At 42.9% G+C, this 18,635-nt stretch overlaps 1 protein-coding gene across 1 annotated transcript in view; it reads left to right on the forward strand.

Annotated features, from left to right (window-relative positions):
• Window positions 1–437: 437 nt before the first annotated feature.
• STPG2 (sperm tail PG-rich repeat containing 2) overlaps window positions 438–18,635 on the forward strand; it is a 415,406-nt gene continuing 397,208 nt past the window's right edge. The window contains exons 1-4 of the mRNA XM_026660500.1: window positions 438–543; window positions 3,936–4,045; window positions 8,637–8,795; window positions 10,649–10,813. Of these exons, the coding sequence (XP_026516285.1) occupies window positions 438–543; window positions 3,936–4,045; window positions 8,637–8,795; window positions 10,649–10,813 (540 nt within the window). The remainder of the gene's footprint in view (window positions 544–3,935; window positions 4,046–8,636; window positions 8,796–10,648; window positions 10,814–18,635) is intronic.

Genomic DNA, 18,635 nt, shown 5'->3' on the forward strand with positions numbered 1-18,635 from the left:
GAGCGCTGCGGGGCGGGTACCTGAGGGCAGGGAGAGGGGAGCGCTGCGGGGCAGATTGCAGGGAGGCTCTGTGGGGAGAGCGGGAGCGCTGCGGGACAGGTTGCAGGGGGAAGGGGGGGCTGTAGGGGTGGAGAGAAGAGCGCTGCGGGGCGGGTACCTGAGGGCAGGGAGAGGGGAGCGCTGCGGGACAGATTGCAGGGAGAAGGGAGGCTCTAGGGGTGGAGAGAAGAGCGCTGCGGGGCGGGTGCCCGAGGGCAGGGACAGGCTCTGTGGGGAAAGGAGAGCGCTGCGGGGCGGGTGCCCGAGGGCAGGGGCGGGCAGGTTGTGGAAGGGCGGGGCCGGTTCCTCGGGCCGGCCTGGCGTGTTGGGCCCCGCGGTGTCCATGGTGACTGCAGCCGCCGGCCAGCGCTGGGTCTCGAGGTACGGGGCCAGCCGGCATGTACGACCGGGCTCCGCGGGCGCTCACTCGGCCCGCGGGCGGCACCGAGGCTCATGTGGGGCCCGGCTCCTACCAGCTGCAGCCCGGGAAACAGCAGAAAGCAGGTAACGGGGGGAGCGCCCAGATTCACCCCCGGGCTCCTCCTGCGCCCCTGGCCGCCCCGCGTCCTCCGAGCCACTCAAGGCAAACCCTGGCCTGGCCCGGCCGCAGCCCGCCCCCTGTGCAGGGACCCGCCGTCGCACCCACTACCCGGTGCCTGCTGCTGCTGCTAGGGCTCGCGGGGCAATCAAACAGCGCCTGAAACCACGTCGGGGCTGCTTCGAAGTGATTAAAACCTCAGGCAGGGTTATGTAGGACGGTGCCAGTCACAAGGCTGGGTTGCGCCCCCCCGGCACTAGGCAGCGAGCAAATAATGGGTAGCCCGACTAGTACAGCTGAAACTGACATTCACCGAGATCTGGTTCAGGTGCCTGGGCAGAGAGCCCAGGCCTGAGCTGTTCCTGTTAACGGCAAGGTTTGACCCAGAGAAAGGTCGGAGCATAGTGTAGGGGACATCCGCCTGGGTAAGCTGCAAAAGGAAGGGTGTACATCAAGAGAGCTATCTCCTTGTGAAAGGGGTAGTGGAGACAAGGCATATGTAGTTTTTACTTCAGTATAGCTAATGGAGATCAATAGATACCTCCCCTCCCCCCCAGGATTTACCTGGACTAGCTACATTGAGGTAAAAACTACCTGTGCCATGTCTCTGCTAGGATTTTACATTAGGATAGCTGGTTGAGTTGGTTTTCAAAATGGAGATCATGTGATTCCTTTCTTCAACTTGAACTATCTCTTCCTTCCATATATTTAAACATGGTGGACCCGATTCATATCTCACACAAGTTTTACACTCTTGTAACAGTACTGACTTAAGCAGTGTTACTCCTGATTTGTTTCTGTGTGAGAGGAAAATCAGGCCCAGGCACTTTTTCCCAATGTCCTATACGCTCCCCTAAAAGAATACTTGTATATGGTGTTTTTGAATTCTGTTGGAGATGCGGCCAATCATCTTCTTCAGAGCCCATGTGAGAGGAAAAATCTTGGAAATCCTGCAATGCAAGGTCCTAGGTACAAAGTCCAGCAGTCTGCCACACTGTTAAAATGATGGCTTTGTATTCAGAAATACCTTTCTAATTCTCTTGTTGAAAAACCTTATCTAATTCTCTATCCACTTTGACATAAATGTGAGTTCTCAGTAGGGTTCAGTGTGTAGCTAGGCTTTAATATATTTTATTATAAGTATTTTTACTTCCTTTGTACTGAATAAAAGAAATAGGGTCTCCTTGGGTGGCTTTGAATTTCCATTTATGTTCTTTTCAACAAGAGCAAGGCTCTGCAACTGAAGATATAAACATTTGGGATATCTGACAAGTTATTTTTTTCTCTATTTAAAGTAGGAATGACTTGAGAATAACTGTCTGTAGTATTGGAATCCCTCTTCTTTCAGCCTAATTAGTGATATCTTAGAAGCATGTATATAGAACTCAGTTTCCCAATCAGCAGTCAAAAGTCAAGATGGATATAGGGTTAAGTTAATGTGTTCTTTTGTAGCAGTTAAACATGGATTAATTATAAGGCCATGCCAGAAATACAGACTTCATTAGGTTGTCCCCTAGTGTATCTAGAGGTACAGCCTCTGAAAACACCAAAAAACCCTAAATTGAGATGCAATAAGATTTTACCTAATTTTAATTATCTTAATTGTATCTGTAAAATGGTAAATTAAATGCAGTGTTTATCCCCTTTAAGCCATATAACTGGTCTTAGCCCTTGAAAGCCATTTTGTGGATCTTACTAAGGAAAGTATTAGGACGGGGTAGGCAACCTATGGCACGTGTGCCAAAGGCGGCACGTGAGCTGATTTTCAGTGGCACTCACTGCCTGGGTCCTGGCTCCCGGTCCGGGGGGGGCTCTGCATTTTAATTTAATTTTAAATGAAGCTTCTTAAACATTTTTAAAACCTTACTTACTTTACATACAACAATAGTTTAGTTATATATTATAGACTTACAGAAAGAGACCTTCTTCTAAAAACATTAAAATGTATTACTGGCACGCGAAACCTTAAATTAGAGTGAATAAATGAAGACTCGGCACACCGCTTCTGAAAGGTTGCTGATCCCTGTATTAGGAATAGAAGTGAGGAGCATTAAAAATAAACAAATGTAACATTTCTTCTTTTATTTGCTCCTCTTTCTTTACCTTCCCTCTTGCTGTCAACATTACCTTATCCCAGAAATAAAATGAAAAATCCACTGGAAACTTCCCTAATGAACCTGAAGTAGGAGACTACATTGCATTTAAATACAACTAAAGTAAATCCCAGTTGAAAATAAATACAGTTGTAATTAAGCATTACTTCATTTACAGGGAAATTAACTCAATTTTAAACACTTTTCTATAATTTTATGTACATCTATCCAACCTTACTACATAATACTTGCGGCATGCAGGATGTCAGACTAGGTGATCATAATGGTCATTTGTTTGTTTAAAATACTGGAAATCTATGAATAACTTTTTATAACAACTTTTATACAAACTATCTCAACTACTTTATAAAGTTAAATAACATGGCTTAGAATTAAATAGCAGAGGGGGAGACAGAAATTAGGAGAGGTTGGTAAAGGAGCAAAGGCATGTTTTTACTCAAGATTTTAAATGAAAGGGAGGATCAATGAGATAGAGAGATGTAGAAGGCTGTGGGAATTGGCTGCAGCTGCAAAGGAGGCAGCCCCTTCGCCAACAGTGATCAGACTATGTGAAGGGATTGAGAGGAGCCTAGTGTAATCTATATAGAGAGGGAATGGAGCAAGTTCATGGAGCATTTTAAAATCAGAAAAGGGAATTTTGAACTGGATCCTGAAATGAATGGGCAGCCAGTGTAGTTGTTTGAATAAGGGGTAGTGAATTTGCACTTCTCTGTACATGTGAGAAGGAGGTCAGTAGCCTTCCATGGATTGATTCTCCATTGCTTAATAGTCTTTCAGTCAAAATTGGATGTCTTTCTAGGTCAACTAAATCAATGGAATTGGTGCAGGAAGCATTTGGTGAAATTCTATGGCTTATGTTATGCAAGAATTCAGACTAGAGGATCACAATGGGCCTTCTTGGGCTTAAAATCTGTTAATTTCTTCTGTGCAAGCAAGAACCTGAAGAAGTACGGTTTGGAGAAGCTATAGAGAATGGGCTTTGGGACTCTGTTAGCTGCTTCAGATCTAAAATATAATTACAGTGATGGCTTTCTGCCTTATAAAATAGCTTTATCGTTTTTCAACCACAGACTCTTTATTCTTTATATATTTCCCATCTTTTCAATGGAGCAGAAAAATTAGATGAACCAAATATTTTCATTACTGAAAAATAATTTTGATGCATATATGGGCTGTTTGCTTTCTCAAACTTTTGTAAGTGCATATGTTTTACTGTTTTTTTTTTCATGCCCCCTCACTTGCAGATGGCTATGCTCCATTTCTTTCTTTGACAACTCGAGACTCTGCATTTACTATTCCAAATGCTGAGATTGATGTTCCAGGACCAGGACACTATGATATTTCCAAAGTACAGGTAAAATTATAGAAGTTGTATTAAACAAGAGAGAGGAAATTTGCAACCTGACTTTCAAAACAGTAATAACAAGTGATGTTCATAACAAATTTCAGTTGAACAAGTCAATAAACACCCTCCTCCTAAAATTAAATTGGCCAGGAGTGAAAGAGACAGCATGGTGGGAAGTGATCATTTGTACAAGAACTTTTATTTATATACAATCCTTTCCTCCTCTTGTTCTGCCTCCTCATGCATCCCCCCCTTCTCCCCACCTGCTCTACTTCTTTCCCCAATGGAAAACTGACAAAAGAGTCCTTGATGCCCCCAAACAATGATGTTGCTGGATGCTTGGTGACAGTTAAAATTCAGTTTTTTTCTGAGTGCTTTTAAGTAGCTGTCCAACTCACTAGACGTTCTGTTGTTTTCATGCAGTTCACTTCCAGTAGTAGTGGGTACTTTGTGTATGGTGTAGGTCAAGATTTCTTGATGCCTCAATGTATTAACAGATAATATCATTTTAAAAGAGCGAAGACCGATGAAGTTTGAGTAATGAATGCTATATTGATTTTGATAAATGAAATTATGTAGTAATGGTTCCAGTAAGAATAAAGGAAATTCAGGTTAATGCTGGATGAATTATTTGAGAGCAAAGGAACCTTCTCAAGCTTGCTTGATAGGTTTCTGTATACTCTATTACAGTGGTGCGCAAACTTTTCCAGTCATGCCCCACTTACCCTTCATGGAATTTGTTGCCCCCTCCCTCTATTACTTGTAATCTGAAACTGTTTTGGATTTTTTGCCAGGGCTCTATCCTGTAGCGGGACTGGGATCCCTCTGCCATAATAGCGGGAGCGGGATAAAAATTCAACAATGTGGGAGTGGATATTGCAGGGTGGGATGGGAGCAGAATTAAAAAAATAGTCCTCCTGCACTGCAAACAACATGAATGCCCCGGATAGCAGCCACCGCTTTCTGGCTGCCCAGCTCTGAAGTTAGCGCTGCCACCAGCAGCAGTCCAGAAGTAAGGCCACCCTTACTTCTGTGCCGCTGCTGGTGGCAGTGCCACCTTCCACAGGTGCTGGCTTCCTCCGGACCCCGGGATGTGCAAATCCCCGCTCCACCCCAGGCCCTGCCCCCAACCGACTCCTTCCCCCAAGCCCTCACCCCTGCCCCACCTCTTCCTGCCCCTGCTCGGCTGCAGGCCCCGCTGATCGTAGCGGGCGGGAGGCACTGGGAGGGAGGGGGAGGAATTGATTGCTGGGGCCACTGGCAGACGGAGGTGCTGCGGGAGGTGGGAGGGAGCTGGCTGCCAGTGGGTGCTGAGCACCCACTATTTTTTTTCCATGGGTGCTCCAGCCCTGGAGCACACACAGAGTCGGCACCTATGCCACCTTTAGAGCTGGGCACCTGGAGAGCAGCAGCTGCTGGCCGGGGCATTCATGTTGTTTGTGGTGTGGGAGGACTGTTTTTTTTTAATCCCATTCCCGTCCCACCTTGCAATACCCACTCTATTTTTATCCCCCTTCCTCTATTATGGCAGTGGGTCTTGCAGGACCTATGGGATCCTGCAGGATCCCAGTTTCTTGGTGCCCCTCAGAGAACCTCTTGCACCACCGCCCTAAGGGGGAACCCCCATCTGCGCACCACTGCTCTATTGTATGTGTGCTTTTAGGATTTCAATAATAACATTAGCATTAAAGAGAAGCTGGAATTTTATTTAATTCCTTCATTCTCCATTTATCTGAAAACATTGTTTACTTGTTAGTTAAATTTAAATCTAATAAATATATCTATCTGAAATCACATGTAAGGCTATAGAAATTAAATGTTTTAATGATTATATAGATTGTATCTGGCTGCTTTGAGGATGTTGTAAGGGTGGAAAGGGTACCAGAAGCCTCCCTTCACCCCCATATCCATGCACAGTGATTGGCCACAATTGCAGTCCCTGAGCTCTTTTGAGTACAGAGATTTGATTCCTCCTAGCATTCTCCTGCATGTTCAAGACACTCAGAAGTGGATGGAGTGATGGTGGGGCTCCTGGTCGCCCTTCCTGTATCTGCAGCCAAAGCTGGCCAGATGTGTGGGGAGAGTATCCTGCTCCTCTGTATGCCAGAAGCTGAGGAAGGGTTCTGCTTTTCTGGGGCAGTACTGCCCATTACTACCTGCAAAGTGGGCCAGTGCCTATAACACACAGCTGAAGTTGTTTTAACTGTGTATTAGAATTAAGTCTGCAAGTCAACAATCTCCATGTAAATGCATATTTTAAATTTAATTAATATGAAGTATTAAACACTTGGGTTTTACAGTTCACTTTTGGAATTAAAAGAAAACATGACTTTCATGCTATCTGTTAGCAATTATGAAATAAGTAAAAACAATGCAGTTAGTGTAAGCATTAAACAATTTCTAAAGTGAGCGGCTATTTTACAGTGGAAAAATTCATTATTATGGATATGTCATTGTAATGTAATATACTTGTTTTTTGATCTTCTCCATTGCAGACTCCTTTAAGACTTTCTGACTACAGTTTGCACCCTCCAGTGGGAAAAGGCAGTAATACAATCAATTTCATACTAACACGCTATAACAGCAATCATAGTTAAAAGTATCAGAAGGTTTCTTCAGTGCTCTTCCTCACGTTTTGTCTTCCTGCTGAATCTTACTTCTGTTTTAATTTGTAGTGTGAAAAATTAAATAATCCCTCAAAGTAGCATTTTTTATATACTAATCTTTACTTTGTTTGCAGACAAAGTAATTGTAAATTAGCTGTGTAGAGAAAAGGTACTTAGGGCTTTGGCAGCACTTAGGCCTTGTCTACACTATGGGGGGAGATGGATCTAAGTTACACAACTTCAGCTACGTGAATAACATAGCTGAAGTCGATGTACTTAGATCTACTTACCCACGGGGTCCACACTATGCCATGTTGACTGGAGACGCCCTCCCATCGACTCCCCTTGCGCTTCTCGTTCAGGTGGAGGACAGGAGTTGACTGGAGAGCGATTGGCGGTCGATTTAGCGGTTCTAGACCGCCGATGTATCTATTGCTGTGCGTCGAACCCCCGGTAAGTGTAGACAAGCCCTTAGAGTTGATTATCAGTCATTCAATGTGGAAGTTGTAGACAGTCATTTTCTTTTATGGTAGGTTAGCGGTGGGGGGAAATACTATAAACAATGCACAAGTAAACCCGTTTTAGAAAGACATTTTATTGCTTTCTTCCTGGATACGTCATAATATATTATGTTACTTTGTTTAGTTAATGTCATACTAATACTGCATTCTATGAAATCTGACATAATGCAGCATACATGATGGAATGTGATATGACGTAAAACAACACAAGTGAAATGAAGTAAACCAAGCAATTTCTGACATTTTATATTTCTGTAAAATTTGCATTTGTAGAGTAATTATAAAAATGCATTTCTGTAACTTCTGGTTTACTAATTGGCTATGGATAAGTTGTGCTGTTATTGTCAATGATTGTCAGATACAGTAGCAGCACTAATGCTGAAATAACGTATTTGGTGCTCTTTTGAGGTTCTGTTCCCACAATATGTCTTAGTTCCCTTTAAATTGAGACATCAGGAATACCTCATTTCTGTTTCTTCTACTGTGTTCTGAAGAAAAAGGCAAAACATATTCATATTATGAGCCAGTCCTAACCCCTACAATAGCTGCATGAGTTGTAATTCTGTAAGTACTGTCTCAAGGTGTTGGGCATCAGTAGCTCCTCCCTCCCCTTTGGACTTCCTCCTCACACCCCTTCACTTTCTTGAAGGCCTATCAAAGGCCCCAGCCCCCACCAAGGGACAGTGACAGCCACTTATTAGAAACCAAAGGTCACATTGTTGGTGGTTATAAAGCTGTCATCGTCTGGATTCTTATAATGGAACTTATTTACCACTGGTGTTGCTGCTACTTAATCATTGATAAAAAGAACACAACCTATTGATTCTGGACCCAGTGTATTGAAAATGCAGAAGCTTTTGTATGTACAATTCAACTCAAATTTGTTTAAACCTATTGATATTTATATAGAAGGAGCCAGTGCTCTAACTTTTGGTGGCACATCATTAGATTGTAAGTTCTCTGGGGCAGAGACCATCTCTTTGTTCTGTTTGTACAGTACCTACCATGTTGGGCTCCTGGTCCATGTTTGGGGCTCTCTTAGGTGCTACTGCCATATGAACAAATAAATGATTATAAAATTGATATAGTGTTTTTCCTTTACTAGAAAAAGAAGAAATAACAACTAATATCTTACTGCAATAGAAATGACAGGGATACTTGTAATTCACTGAGGAGTATTGCTGTAAGAAATTTTAAAATAGCATTTCATTAGAGAATGCAGAGTGAAACAAACATTTTCAGCCTCTTTATCTAAATAGTTGCATTTCCTATTTTAAGTCAAGTAAAACAATACTGAGAAAAGAAAATTTATCTGCATCTAGAGTATTTTAATATAAATTAGTGCAGACATTGTCAGCTCTTCGGTTTAAAGGACTGGCTGTCAACTGTTTTTTATTTTGTGAAGTTCTTGTCAAGTTCATAATTAATTTTACTTTACAATTTCATAGACTATTCATTTTTTCATATTTTTAGAATAATATAAAAGGTGGTAAGAGTCCACAGAACAAAGAAAAACGTTTCAAAGAGATCAGTACAGACACTCCAGGACCTGGAAGCTATAACCAACCTCCTGCTGTGGGGTTAGAGATTAATAACAGGAAGCAGAAAGAGCCTAAAGAACATAGTCAACTGGTATGTTAATAAAAAAGGATGATGCCATATTAATTCTTTTTCTCAAAATTTGATATTGATCACAAATGTTAACACAAAATGTATGAAAACACCAGTAAACATATTACTGAACTTAATCTTTTCAAAACCAGCCTGAAGTGGTACAATTGCATACCTACAGTGGTGCTCACAATTATCACAAGACAGATCGGGTGATGGGAGGAAGTTGAATTAATGTGGGGAAAATAAATGAAAGCAAGCAATAACCTATAGAACTACTATGAAACCATTTCAAATAAGAATAAATCTTTTAAAAGACTAATCTTCCAGTATACACTAAAAGTACGATCTTCTCTCCGCCTGATTCAGAGGAGGGATGTGCATCAACTTCTCCTACCTCCCAGAGGAGTGCCTCAATCACCACACTATAGAGTAATTCTCACTTGTTCTCTTTGGTCCAAGAGATATTTACATATTTACAGGGCTGCCCAGAGGATTCAGGGGGCCTGGGGCAAAGCAATTTTGGGGGCCCCTTCCATAAGAAAAAGTTTCAATACTATAGAATACTATATTCTCATGGGGGCCCCTGTGGGGCCCGGGGCCTGGGGCAAATTGCCCCACTTACCCCCCCTCCCCCCTCCGGGCGGCCCTGCATATTTATGCAAAGTGGAATGGTGTCAACAGATGAGGTTGAGGAAAATAGCATGTAGCCTGGTGGTTAGGGCACTCACTTGGCAGGGGAGAGAACCAAGTTCAAGGCCCTTCTCTGAGGAATACTTAAGTGTCTATACGAAGTAAAAAGCTTCAACAGGAGAGATCAAGAGCAACACAACCCAGAAAAATCTATAGCTTGGTGGTTCTGATGCTCACCTGGGAGTGGGGAGGTAAGACTTCAAAGCTAGCTCAGGTATGCCTACCTGTGCTGCAGTTACACCTCCCGACTGCTGTTAGACATACCCTTAGGGAGCAGTCAGAAGGTTACTTGGTGCTTCCCCATTGGCTGCAGTGCATGTGATTACCTGTACTGGCCCTTTCCCTGGCAGAGCAGTAGAATTTCATTGGTTTGTGTTTGAGTAGCGTGCAGACTCAAAAATCCATGTTCAGCACAGATTTGGAGGTCTGACATTAACTGAAATAGGGGATAGCAACATTTTAATTTATATAGGTTAAATTTATGGTTACCAGAAAGTTTTTTAAGAGCGTCTGTAGTTAACTTCAAATAGAGTAGAACTCCTTAGATGTGTTTTGCATCATTGCTTTATTGTATCATTCTTTATGTCCCAGCTTTCCTCATGTGACTTTTATTTGTAATTTATCAGCATGGCAGTTGAATTACCTTTAGGTCATAAATGACAAAAGTTTATTGCTCATTTGGCAGCAATGGATCACTGAAAGAAATGAGATTATAGTCAATTATATAGGAAGGTACTAATGTAATCATAAAGATTACAGTGTAAATTTTATTTTACCAAACTATTAGTAGAATTTATACCTACACAAATAAACAGATCAGAAATTTGAAGTTAGCTGAAAAGGGATAATATCAAATTGGGGAAGTCTACACAGAAAAATAAAGTAAAATTTTCACTCTGCCAATAAGACTATATGAACGCAAAGTGCTGTATTGTTGTTATCCTTCTACATATGTGACATTATAAGGTTCAGTGGTTACTTAATGATTCACTAGTACACTGACATCTATTAAAAGTACATGTGCTTCAAAACATAAAAATGAAAAGTTAATATTCTAGACCACCTTTTTAATAAGTGTAGGGCTGTATCTTTTTCTTTGGGTGCATTCACCCTCAGTTTATGCAACATGGATGGAATGTGTTTGTGATCTAATTTAAAGCACAATCTAATTGTTTTTACAGAGGGCTGCTGGCAGTATAAAAGTCTACCGAAAAGTGGATGGTCCCTCTATCCCTTCTCCAGGCCAAGCATTTGGGTATGAAGAAGCTGAGGATGGCATTCTTATTAAACAATACCCACCTCAAAGAGATGTGACATTGGGCCCAGCATACTATCAACCAGTAATAGTAAGTAATTTTAGATCAATTTCATAAGACTGGCTACAGGATTACAAAATAGTTTAAGGTTTATCTTTAACTATAAAATGTTGTCATGACATGTTTTCTCTTAAGAGTGAAAGTTAATGGTATTGGTACCATTATATTTTGGGCTGGCTACAGAGCCAATTTCATTTTTGATTTATATGGGTGCAACTCCATTGAAAGAAGTTGAGTGGGACCTGCTTGACTATTGCTGAATTTGGCACAAAGAATAGAGAACAGTATAGATTTTAAAGGTCGATGCTACTACCTCTTCTAGTTTCACCTGGCTGGAAAGGGAACACGAAAGTAGCCACTAGTTTAGCAAGCAATGCTGTAAAGAGTACAAAGGCTGAATTAAGAAGGAATGTGCTTGTGGGCTGGACAAACCGTCCTCTTCTGGTCCCACCAGTTTCTGCAGAATTCAAGATTTCTTTTTTAAATAAATTCAGTTTCTAGCTCTTTTGGTGGCAAAGATATCTTTCTGAATACCAAGTTGAGGCAGTTGTCTTAAGGAGTCTACAGACAGACTGAAAATAGCTTTAAGGGATACAAACTGCCTCAGATAAAAGGCCCTACCAATTTCATGGTCCATTTTGGTCAATTTCATGGTCATGGGATTTTAAAAATTATAAATTTAATGATTTCAGCTATTTAAATCTGAAATTTCACGGTGTTGTAATTGTAGGGGTCCTGACCCAAAAAGGAGTTGGTGGGTGGGGTTGCAAGTTAAATGTAGGCAGAGTTGTGGTACTGCTACCCTTACTTCTGCACTGGTGGTGGTGGTAGTGCTGCCTTCAGAGCTGGACAGCTGGAGAGTGATGGCTACTGGCTGAGAGCCCAGCTCTGAAGGCAGAGCCACCACCAGCACAGAAGTAAGCATGGTGCAGAAGTAAGGATGGCATGGTAAGGTATTGCCACCCTTACTTCCGTGCTGCTGCTGGTGGGGCGCTGCCTTCAACTGCCCAGCCAAGAGCACAGAAGTAAGGGTGGCAATACTACAACCCTCCTAAAATAACCTTGCAACCCCCCCCCCCCGCTCTCCATGCAACTCCCTTTTGGGTTAGGACCCCCAATTTGAGAAACGCTGGTCTCCCCCCATGAAATCTGTATAGTATAGGGTAAAAGCAAACAAAAGACCAGATTTCACGGGGGAGATCAGATTTCACGGTCTGTGATGCGTTTTTCATGGTTGTGAATTTGGTAGGGCACTACTTATATATCTAAACAGGCTGTTTATGCTGAAGCAAGTTAGATGTTTTGACAAACTATTTTGATGTTGATAATTTTAGCAAAAATATTCATCTCCTCTGGGATTGCAGCCAGAGCTAGAGTAGAATACTACCATTCTTCTCCTTCACTCCAGTCTCTTCCCTGAACGAGTGGTAGATGAAATAAAACTAATAGCAAGTAAACAATAGTCAAACTCTTATCCATAGTTTGTTTTGTAGTCTTCTGTATTTTTGTCACGTTGCTTTGCATGGTGCATAGAGTAATTAATAATCTCATTATTTGCCAGTTATCACAAAGAATGACGTGGGCTGCTGGGGCAACTGAAAGCAGTTTTGTACTCTCAATGCATCTCCTGCTACTGCCAGGGCAGTGTGGAGGAAAAGGAGGAGGTGGCCACACTTGAATGTAGATAGATGAGGAAGAGGGGAGAGTGGGAGAGAGACAGAGCAAGCTGGGGTGGGGAAGACAGGAACAGGAGAAGAGGGAGATAGGGACATAAGGGCACAGGCTGGAGTAGGACATTCTAAAGCAGGGGTGGCAAACCTGAGCCTGGGAAGGATCCAGAATTTACCAATGTTCATTGCCAAAGAGCCACAGTAATATGTCAGCAGCCCCTCATTAGCTCCCCCCCCCGCTCTCAGTGCCTCCCACCCACCGGTGGCCCCACTAATCAGCGCCCCCGCGCCTCCCGATCAGCTGTTTTGTGGCATGCAGGAGGATCTGGGGGGGAAGGGGGTAGGAGCAAAGGTATGGCAGGCTCAGGGGAAGGGGCGGGAAGGGGTGGAGTGGGGGCAGAGCCAGGGGTTGAGCAGTGAGCACCTCCCAGCACATTTGAAAGTTGGCTCCTGTAGCTCCAGCCCTGGAGTCGGTGCCTATAGAAGGAGCCGCATATTAACTTCTGAAGAGCCATATGTGGCTCCGGAGCCACAGGTTGGCTACCCCTGTTCTAAAGTATGGAGGCAGGATGGGGCAGGCTGGGAAGATGATGCAGAAGGGTCTATAACCATTAGAGCACAGTCCCATTCAGAACCTGGAATACTTGTGTAACATTTTCATCATCTTATTTTAAAGCAATATGATTTTGACTTATGTTTTGTAGTTTCTCTGCAAGGGCTTGATCTTGCAATGTGTTGAGCATTTGGCCCAAATCCAGCAAAGCACTTAAGTGAATGTGTTACTAGAAGTATATGAGTAGTCCCATTGACTTTAATGAAACTTCTAACGTACTTAAAGTTATGAATGTGCTTAACTCGGATGCTTTATCTGGGGCAGACTGCTTAGACCCTTGTATGATTGTATCTCAAAGTGGAAAGTTTATCCTGATGTTTAGAGATAGCAGTGCACATGCCTCTAATTTGAGGTTAATTCTTTTGTAAAGTGGTTTAATAATGAGTAACTCTGTCTGGAGAGACATCTGAGAGAAGTCTTGTTCACTTGTAATTCAACCCTGGTTGATTACAATTACTTATGTGCTGGAGATTGGGAAATGGCTGTAGAGAAACACAGCTACGGCTGTCTTCATAGAATCATAGAATATCAAGGTTGGAAGGGACCTCAGGAGGTCATCTAGTCCAACCCCCTGCTCAAAGCAGGACCAATCCCCAACTAAATCATCACAGCCAGGGCTTTGTCAAGCCTGACCTTAAAAACCTGTAAGGAAGGAGATTCCACCACCTCCCTAGGTAACCCATCCCAGTGCTTCACCACACGCCTAGTGAAAAAGTTTTTCCTAATATCCAACCTAAACCTCCCCCACTGCAACTTGAGACCATTACTCCTTGTTCTGTCATCTAGTACCACTGAGAACAGTCTAGATCTATCCTCTTTGGAACCCCCTTTCAGGTAGTTGAAAGCAGCTATCAAATCCCCCCTCATTCTTCTCTTCTGAAGACTAAACAATCCCACTTCCCTCAGCCTCTCCTCATAAGTCATGTGCTCCAGCCCCCTAATCATTTTTGTTACCCTTCGCTGGACTCTATCCAATTTTTCCACACCCTTCTTGTAGTGTGGGGCCCAAAACTGGACACACTACTCCAGATGAGGCCTCACCAATGTCGAATAGAGGGGAATGATCATGTCCCTCGATCTGCTGGCAATGCCCCTACTTATACAGCCTAAAATGCCGTTAGCCTTCTTGGCAACAAGGGCACACTGTTGACTCATATCTAGCTTCTCATCCACTGTAACCCCTAGGTCCTTTTCTGCAGAACTGCTGCCTAGCCATTCGGTCCCTAGTCTGTAGCAGTGCATGGGATTCTTCCGTCCTAAGTGCAGGACTCTGCACTTGTCCTTGTTGAACCTCATCAGATTTCTTTTGGCCCAATCCTCTAATTTATCTGTGTCCCTCTGTATCCTATCCCTACCCTCCAGCATATCTACCACTCCTCCCAGTTTAGTGTCATCTGCAAACTTGCTGAGGGTGCAGTCCACGCCATCCTCCAGATCATTAATGAAGATATTGAACAAAACTGGCCCCAGGACCGACTCTTGGTTGATACCGGCTGCCAACTAGACATAGGGCTCAATGGGTAGTGATCAATGGCTCCATGATCTAACCAGCTTTCTATCCACCTTATAGTCCATTCATCCAGCCCATACTTCTTGAACTTGCTGGCAAGAATACTGTGATGTTCCCCTGGAATCCTCTGTCAGGACTCCAGTTCTACTCCAGTCCCCGTGATAGACTGAGACTGATTTTTTACTTTTTTTAAAAGCTTTGTTAAAGTCAAGGAATAACATGTCCACTGCTTTCCCCACAGAGCCAGTTATCTCATCATAGAAGGCAATTAGGTTAGTCAGGCATGACTTGCCCTTGGTGAATCCATGCTGACTGTTTCTGATCACTTTCCTCTCCTCTAAGTGCTTCAGAATTAATTCCTTGAGAACCTGCTCCATGATTTTTCCAGGCACTGAGGTGAGGCTGACTAGCCTGTATTTCCCCGGATCCTCCATCTTCCCTTTTTTAAAGATGGGCACTACATTAGCCTTTTTCCAGTCATCTGGGACCTCCCCTGATCCCTATGAGTTTTCAAAGATAATGGCCAATGGCTCTGCAATCACATCAGCCAACTCCTTTAGCACCCTCGGATGCAGCGCATCCAGCCCCATGGACTTGTGCTCGTCCAGCTTTTCTAAATAGTCCCGAACCACTTCTTTCTCCACAGAGGGCTGGTCACCTCCTCCCCATGCTGTGCTGCCCAGTGCAGTAGTCTGGGAGCTGACCTTGTTCGTGAAGACAGAGGCAAAAAAGGCATTGAGTACATTAGCTTTTTCCACATCCTCTGTCACTAGGTTGCCTCTCTCATTCATTCAGTAAGGGGCCCACACTTTCCTTGACTTTCTTTTTGTTGCTAACAAAGCTGAAGAAATCCTTCTTGTTACTCTTAACATCCCTTGCTAGCTGCAACTCCAAGTGTGATTTGGCCTTCCTGATTTCACTCCTGCATGCCTGAGCAATATTTTTATACTCCTCCCTAGTCCAATCTTCCACTTCTTGTAAGCTTCTTTTTTTGTGTTTAAGATCAGCAAGGATTTCACTGTTAAGCCAAGCTGGTCCCCTGCCATATTTACTATTCTTTCTACACATTGGGATGGTTTGTTCCTGCAACCTCAATAAGGATTCTTTAAAATACAGCCAGCTCTCCTGGACTCCTTTGCCCCTCATGTTATTCTCCCAGGGGATCCTGCACATCAGTTCCCCGAAGGAGTCAAAGTCTGCTTTTCTGAAGTCCAGGATCCATATTCTGCTGCTCTCCTTTCTTCCTTGTGTCAGGATCCTGAACTCGACCATCTCATGGTCACTGCCTCCCAGGTTCCCGTCCACTTTTTCTTCCCCTACTAATTCTTCCATGTTTGTGAGCAGCAGGTCAAGAAGAGCTCTGCCCCTAGTTGGTTCCTCCAGCACTTGCACCAGGAAATTGTCCCCTACACTTTTCAAAAACTTCCTGGATTGTCTGTGCACTGCTGTATTGCTCTCCCAGCGGATATCAGGGTGATTAAAGTCTCCCATGAGAACCAGGGCCTGAGATCTAGTAACTTCTGTTAGTTGCCTGAAGAAAGCCTTGTTCACCTCATCCCCCTGGTCTGGTGGTCTATAGCAGACTCCCACCACGACATCATCCTTGTTGCTCACACTTCTAAATTTAATCCAGAGACTCTCAGGTTTTTCTGTAGTTTCACACTGGAGCTCTGAGCAGTCATACTGCTCTTACATACAGTGCAACTCCCCCACCTTTTCTGCCCTGCCTGTCCTTCCTGAACAGTTTATATCCATCCATGACAGTACTCCAGTGATGTGAGTTACCACATCATAATTCCTTGACTATGCCAGGACTTCCAGTTCTCCCTGCTTGTTTCCTAGGCTTCTTGCATTTGGGTATAGGCCCTTAAGATAACTCGCTGATCGTCCTGCTTTCTCAGTGTGAGGCAGGAGTCCTCCCATCTTGCGCTCTCCTGCTCGTGCTTCCTCCCGGCATCCCACTTCCCCACTTACCTCAGGGCTTTGGTCTCCTACCCCTGGTGAACCTAGTTTAAAGCCCTCCTGCTTGCGAAGATGCAACGAAGAGAAGGAAGAGCAGTCCTACTCCGTGAAACACAAGAGCGTTTATGGCTGTTTTGTGTTTTCAGGGTCTTAATTTGCTTTGGCACCGTCGTTTATTTTTTAAAGAGTAAACCATCACTGTAAAAAACAAACACACAACCCCCCTAGTATGTTCTTTAGTAAAATCTGGAAACTTTAATGAAAAAAAAGACATGAGTCCAAAATAAAAAAGGATCCAGCAAAGAAGTCTGTACAACTCAGTAGTACAGAAATGGCATCTATGTTAGACTTTTGGGCACCACCTTACTTGTTTTAATCATAATGCCCATCAGAGACTCCACTTTTTTCCCCCCAGTAGAATGTTAACATAAATCAGGATATTGAAATAGTATGGGTTAAAATTTTCACAGATTTCTTGGGAATTTAGTTGTTTGACTTCCATTAACATTTATGAGAATTAAACATCCAAATCACAGTTGACTTGCAAAGAATGTTTATTCCAAAGGGCATTGGGACCAAGTCTTTATTTTTTAAGTGTTCTATGAAGACTTGTAGTCCAATCTTTGGTTGTTTTAGTTTGATCCCAAATGACTGAGTACCCAAAACATTAGTTACTGTCTTCAAGGGTTTTCAGACAGATAAATCCCCTATATAGCTGAAAGCCCCTAAAGCAGATGCTATGTCTTTGCTGCCAACAAAGTATTCTCTTTACTATGGAATAACTAACATGCATTAGCTGTCCTGCTGTAAAATACTAGTGAAGACATGGCACTGTAGTTTCTACCACAAGGTTAATAAGAGAAGTGGACCGTGGATGGGGAGTATAGGATTGGCCTTGCCTAGCTCACCTTGCGATTAAAAACGGCAGTGCCATGTCTTCACTAGGATTTTGCAGTGGGATAGCTAATCTGTGTTAGTTATTGCACAGTAAAAACACAACTTTTTTGGCAGTGAAGACAAAGCTTTAGACTACTATAAAGCCAACATGGGAAAGTAGACCACTGAAATGTTGACCACTGGGTAAGTGAGAGAAAGGAAAAGAAAGTTACCATTATGCTGTTGGTAGCAACAGCTGCTTTCCCATCTTAAAGGGCTAGACTGTTGATTAAATTCCCTTATACTTTTATTAGACCATAACTAGGCCAATTAGAAGGCCCAGTTTTTGGAAAAGTCCATTGGGTCAGGTACTTTTTTGGGTATTAGAAGGGCAAAAAAGCATGGAGCCATGGATGTGGAGGGAAGGTTTGAAGCTGAGATCTGGAATAAAAATGCCTGGAGATAGCTCCTTCCTCCAAAGTCAGAACAGAGTCAGTACTCGCCTATTATTGCTGAACTGGATGTCCTGCCCCCAAGAAGGAAATTTCTTGATCAGAACCAAAAGGCAGTCACACCTTAGATACTGATATTTCCCTGATCCTTCAGGGAACTAATGACCATTCTGGTCCTTCAGGGAGGGAAAGGATCTGCTGTTATTTAGCAATGTAATGCTAACTTTCTTTTTTATTTTCTATGGGTGGTGTGTCATTTGTTGGTTCTCTCACATCAGGCTTATATAGTGATTTCTGCTTTAAAAGATTTGTAAGTTAACAAAGATTTTCTCTTTATGGATTTCTGGTGGGATGACTTCGTTTTTGGTGATCAGCTGGAATGGATTTGACCAAATGTCTGGATCTCAGAGTTAAGGAATCACATGTTTGTAGCTTATGAAAATTAAACTGAACTAAAAACAACCAAGGCAATATGTTACACTGACAAATTTTTCTGCAAAAACAAAACAAAAACAGTACAAATGTATATGTCACTAGTTACTTAATGTAGCTCATCTGCAAAATGCATGTGATGCAAAAGTTGTTTAGATTCTGTGTTTTGTAAGAGGTCTCTTGAAGCTTTTCCTCTTTCTTTTGTCTTGTGTAAATTTTTGCCCATTTCTGTTTGTTGTCTGTGATAGGGTGCTATCAGCAGCATCCTAATCACTGACATTGCTACAGACTGGAGAAGGCTGCAGGCCCAGCTGAGGGCAATTATACACTTTCTGTT

This window comes from Terrapene carolina, unplaced genomic scaffold (genome assembly GCF_002925995.2).
Source record: "Terrapene carolina triunguis isolate 2854851 unplaced genomic scaffold, T_m_triunguis-2.0 Scaffold789, whole genome shotgun sequence".
NCBI lineage: Eukaryota > Metazoa > Chordata > Testudines > Emydidae > Terrapene > Terrapene triunguis.